The 5,199-nt window shown below is 49.0% G+C and overlaps 1 protein-coding gene across 1 annotated transcript; it reads right to left on the bottom strand.

Annotated features, from left to right (window-relative positions):
* Nucleotides 1-4,465: 4,465 nt before the first annotated feature.
* Nucleotides 4,466-4,849, bottom strand: BJ212DRAFT_1416645 (uncharacterized protein). The gene has a single exon (XM_041337563.1). It carries the CDS (start codon nucleotides 4,816-4,818, stop codon nucleotides 4,552-4,554), a length of 267 nt encoding a protein of 88 aa, XP_041184955.1. The 5' UTR covers nucleotides 4,819-4,849; the 3' UTR covers nucleotides 4,466-4,551.
* Nucleotides 4,850-5,199: the final 350 nt, after the last annotated feature.

Below are 5,199 nucleotides of genomic sequence, written 5' to 3'. Positions count from 1 at the left end.
TCTTACTCTCCCCGTTGACCGTATTCGTGCGTTATTACTATCAGAAGCTGGATTTGGAGCAGGAGCAGGAGATGGTGGACTTGCAGTGTCCATGCCAATGCCACCTGATCTCGAACTTTTACTAAGTCGCCTCAAGACGGATGAATCGAGGGGGTGGTTCGTTCGGTGCGTCCCTACCCTATTCTCCTTGCATTACGAATTCATGACCACCTACAGATTTGGTCAAAGGGCGCTACAGACATGTGCTCCATGTACCTCTGCGAGTGATTATGCCCTCTTTGTATTCGCAGGTGCCCTTATCGCCTATATCCGTACTGCTGCGGTGTTGTTGTTACTTACTTCCAGCGCGAATGGGAGGGATAGATGGAGGGGGTATGTTTTAGGCATCTTAGTATGTGCAGCCCTCGCAGAAGGCTACCTCCTAGTTTCCGTTAGCGCAGCTCCACTCCCCAAAGACGGAACTCGAGTCTTCATGGTACATGTTTCCTACTTCCAAGCTCCAATCACACGCTAACTTAGTATGAATAGTGGCACGACAACATCCAATTTACACGCCAAGTGCTCTTCCTTCTCCTCCCAATCCTTACCCAGTTCCTCCCAGAGGTACAGAACCTAGGGCCACCCAGTATGTCCCTGGCCCCAGCTCTCGCACACCTCGAGCGTTCTATCCCCCGCGCACATTTGTTAAAATACGCACGTGCTGCTGTCATGCGCGACCCTGAACTGCGCGAACGCGCGGTAAGGTGGTGGACAAGGAAGAAGAGGGAGGGAGATGTTGGGAGAGAAGACGAGGCGGTGCAGAGGGCGGCGCTGAAGATGGGGCTTGGGTTTGCTGATGCTGAAGGTGGTGAGGAGGGGAAGTTGAGGATGAGCGCGAGAATGGCGATAGAGTCCTTGAAGGGGTTGTTTATTACCCCTGTGGGTCCTTGAGTGTCGCGATCACGTTTGATGCACAGGCGTTCGTGTGGTTTGTGCTATCGGTGAGTCTTGTTTCTGTGGTATTTTCATTCAGCTGATACAGTGATTCTGGGTAGATTAGCTACATCACTAGCGTGTATGATACGTGACTGCAACGTTTTTTCAATCCCATCTTGGTATCAGGCAAAACATTGGTATTGTTGCTTCTTAGCGGGTAGGGTATAGCACGGGCATGGGGGTCACGGGTATGGCGGGTACGGATACGGTGTCGAGATGTGTTACCCGTGGCCATACCGTACCCGTCAGCACGGTGTACGGGTATGTTCACGGGTAGTTGCGCTATCTCCGAATGTTCTCCGCGGTGCTATATGTTGGACATGACAAGGATTCGCCACTCACTACGATCCTTATTTTTTGGAGGGTCGTTGACTGCAACAGCGACCTACTGCTTCGATCCTATTTCTCGCTGCTTCAATATTCCTACCAGTTCATATTCTTCCGTCTCGGAGACACATTACTATTACTGATTACAACTCGGTGATTCAACAGTATAAAGTGAGATGTGCAGACTCTACATTTCTCAATACCCCATCTATTCCATCATTATGGTTAATCAGTCTACTGCCAATGACACGACCTCACTTGCTGATTCTACCTCAACGCGTTCAGATGTATCATTATCTCTGCAGCCCATAGCGGACAATGTCGCAAAACATGTTAAGCTTGTCCTTCCACGGGCCAAAGCAATCCTTCCAAGTCGCAATCCGCTGCTCCGGAGGTAATTGATGTTGATGTTGATGAAAATGATGCGCCTCCTGCCGCCGAACAGGGTGACAAAGCTGATCTAAGTATGTGAACTTATTGTTCGCGTTTGCATAGACCTTGATTGATTTTCACTCACAGACGCACTCAAGAAAACTTGGCGTTCAGCAGTCTATTCGTTTTTTAAGCTTGATGCTGTGACTGTCCAGTGTCACGACGGCATCTCTAGTAGATGAGCTTGACGACTATTTACGGCAACCAGCAAAGTCCCACTGCAATGGTAGGTCCATAATCAAAAGACGTATCCGAATTTGCACCGGATGGCACTTGATTACCTTAGTATTCCTGGTAGGTCGTGCACCATCACTTTCGCTAGCATCACAGCTTATGTGTTGCACACCATAGCTACCTCGACTGCCGTGGAACGTGTATTTTCGCAAGGCCGGCACCTTTTACACTTCACTCGAAACCGCTTGTCTCCGTCATCGACTCGTGCATTCCTTTGTCTCGGCTCATGGCTCCGCTGTGATCTGGTAGCACCCGAGGACCTTACTAAGATCATGAAGTCTCCGAAGAAAAGAAAACGAGAAGACGAGAGTGTTGGGTGAGGTTATTGGACCTACATAGTGTTACTATTTCTTGTATGTGTACCCGCGGGTAAATACAACACCGGGGGTAGGCTGCTATACCGCGGGTTAGTACGGGTACGGTGTTGATATTCCGACCCGCGGGTATACCCATGCTATACCCTATTAGCGGGTCGAATAAGCTTTCATCGATGCATCATGGGACGCCCCAGGACATGCGTATGATCGGGGACACCCGGTGCCCGAGTGTTATTTTCAGTTCCCCATGATGTAAACTGATGCGTGCAGAACATTATCGTGCGGTTTCGTCAGACTTTGAGGGGAAAGGTAGGCGCAGCATGGTACATTTTGTACCAGGTACTTGCGGGTGAGAAACCGACTCTTGGCAAAATGTGGGCAGGGACAAACCCATCGATGGGGATCTGGTCGATATCTGGGGTTGAGTGGGGTCATCATTGGGGTATTGGGCGCATGCAACCAGTCTATTTTGAATTATTTTTGCCCCGATAGCTCGCGAAATCGACCAGAATGGGGGAGCCGGGAGAGCTCTCAAAAATACGCTCAGCTTCTCGGAGTCTCCGTTGGTGTTCGACGACATGAATGCTTTGTTCCCCCTGGACTTTCACTATATGCTCTGGGTAAGTTTTCATCTGGGCTCCGCATTCGTTTTCGAGCCTGGCTTAGGATTCCGCACCGCGGGTCGGAAAGCTGACACAGTACCTCCACCCGTCAACACCGCGGGTACATTGCCAAGAAGAGTGTATTAATAACAAAAGTTATAGATAGGTGACCGCCAAGTCTTCTGGAGAGCCTCTGTATCATCGCCTAATAAGATATTTGCAAGAATCGATGGAAAGAAACACCAAGATCTGCAGCAGGATCAGGATCAGCATTGGGTGCACCTGCCGTTGCTTTGTCGTTGTCACTGGTGAGCAAATCAATACTTGATCGTGTGAGATCAGCGGTATCTGTGGGTTTCAATTGAGCTGACTGAGACCCAAATGACTGCTTGACCTTCTTCAAAGGGCGGGCCAGAGCCTCAGCACCCTTTGCGACAACCTTCTTGAGTGACTTGGCCTTCTCTAAAATGGACGACGAGATAGTCTTAAATGATGAGCGCGACTGAGTAGACGAGGCATCAGATGCCCTCTTTGTGAGCTTGGTTTTCATGAAGAAACAACTTGGTGAACTTACTGGTCTCGAGTTTTTGCCTTGACTTGATGGTAGCAACTCGAGCTTCTCCGTAACAACGTATCAGCTCGATAAATTGCTAGAATTACTCACAGGGGCGCGAAGGACATGAAAGACATCAGTATAGCATTCAGTTGTGCTCCTCAAGTACTCAGAGCTTAAGGCGACACGCAGAGTTATAGTACGGCGTTCAATGGCTCTGTCAAGTTTCTGGATTCAGGAAGGCATACCACCAACCCACGGTAAAGGGTCATGGTATGCTCAAGGATATGACTATCCTACCCCGTACCCGCCAAACCCGTCAGCAAAGAGCCGTGGTGTTACTCGTACCCGTGCGTTTCCCTGGCTTGACGTCAGACTTGCATTTGAATACATTGTCCAGGTGTCTGCGGAGGAGCTGGGGGCTCATTGATATGGTGTGACCGTGGATAATGCCCATGAAAGGCAGACGAAGGTGACGATGGATGGATGGTGATGTGAAGGTAGTTTGCAAGAAGGAATCGCTTGGGGAGTAGTGGGGAGGCTAGCGGTTGGTTATCTGAATTGGTGTAAGAGTGCCATGATAATTCTGCATGTTGTTTGTGTTGGACGCAGACTTAGCAGGACACAAGGGGCATCGGCACGAGTTGCCGTTTGACTATGTAAGCTCGCTAACGTGATGCCCATCTTAAATGACTATGGTGCATACTTTGATTGGAAGGGATGACTAGATATCTTCCTTTGCTGTCTAGCTAAAGAGCACTAGTAAATACGTGAGATTGATAATCTCAGATCTGCATTATGATCTCTGTAGTACCGCCATGCTCAATTAGATCCACCACTACTACCATACCATCGGCAAGTTTTGGTTTCGGCCGTGCGCATCAGTTGATGGCGTATACTACTTACCAAATACAGTGTAAACCTTGAGCCTGACTCGTAGTGTGGGGGGCAAAACTTGGCAAAACTCTAGGCGCTCAGCTAGGTTATGTAGACTATGTGTAGCCTATGACATTCCTAATGATGACATCAATGTTTCCTCGTCCCAGCCATCACCCTCACCAGTGTAATTAACCACCTCAACCTCATCTAGAACGGTCTGCGGTATTATTCCTTATTCAACCCGATCCAACTCGTTGAAATCAAAAGCATTTCCCTCGAGCACTTCGACTTTGTTAATGCTTTGAACTTCTTCCGTCATTTTCAGCTCTTCGAGAGCTTCAAATTCAGCAGCGATGTCACCAGGTGAGATACTCTCCGGACCAGCAAGAAGGTCATCTGCATTGCGAGGCTCAGTCGAAAGCGGAGGCGCCCATGCAAAGGATGCTTCAAGATCCTGTGCAGTCTTGACAGCAATGCCGACCTCTTCCCGAGTGTGCATGCGAGCATGTCGACGGCAGGTGGACTTCCCAGCCTGTGCAGCTTTTACGGCGTTGTGGTGTCAAAGGTTTGCGTGAATTTTGCCGAGTGTTTCAAATGTGTTGACTGAAAGATTACAAAGTAAGAATAGCATTTGAATCAGTGGCACTGCAGTTGCCTGTCTTTTCCATAACAAATGCGTGCGCTGCTTGGCGCAGAGGAGCAGTTGCATTTTGACAAAGCTTGATAAGATGGTTCGGTAGGTTGTTGTCACGACCTTGGATTCAAGCACCTGATGAGTTATCAGCGTCGCTGCAATGTTTGCATTTCCAGTAGTAACAATGTGAGCTGTTGTCAACTCGTTCCAGGTGCTCAAAATTGTGGTTGATCAGTGATGCAAGGG

The sequence above is a fragment of the Suillus subaureus genome, assembly GCF_016647635.1.
Source record: "Suillus subaureus strain MN1 chromosome Unknown BJ212scaffold_481, whole genome shotgun sequence".
NCBI lineage: Eukaryota > Fungi > Basidiomycota > Agaricomycetes > Boletales > Suillaceae > Suillus > Suillus subaureus.
Note: the sequence above shows the minus strand (reverse complement) of the source record. Positions and strands in the feature narration are given on the sequence as shown.

Coding starts and splice junctions, on each gene's coding strand:
- BJ212DRAFT_1416645 (XM_041337563.1), bottom strand. CDS start 4,818: ATGCACACTCGGGAAGAGGTCGGCATTGCTGTCAAGACTGCACAGGAT.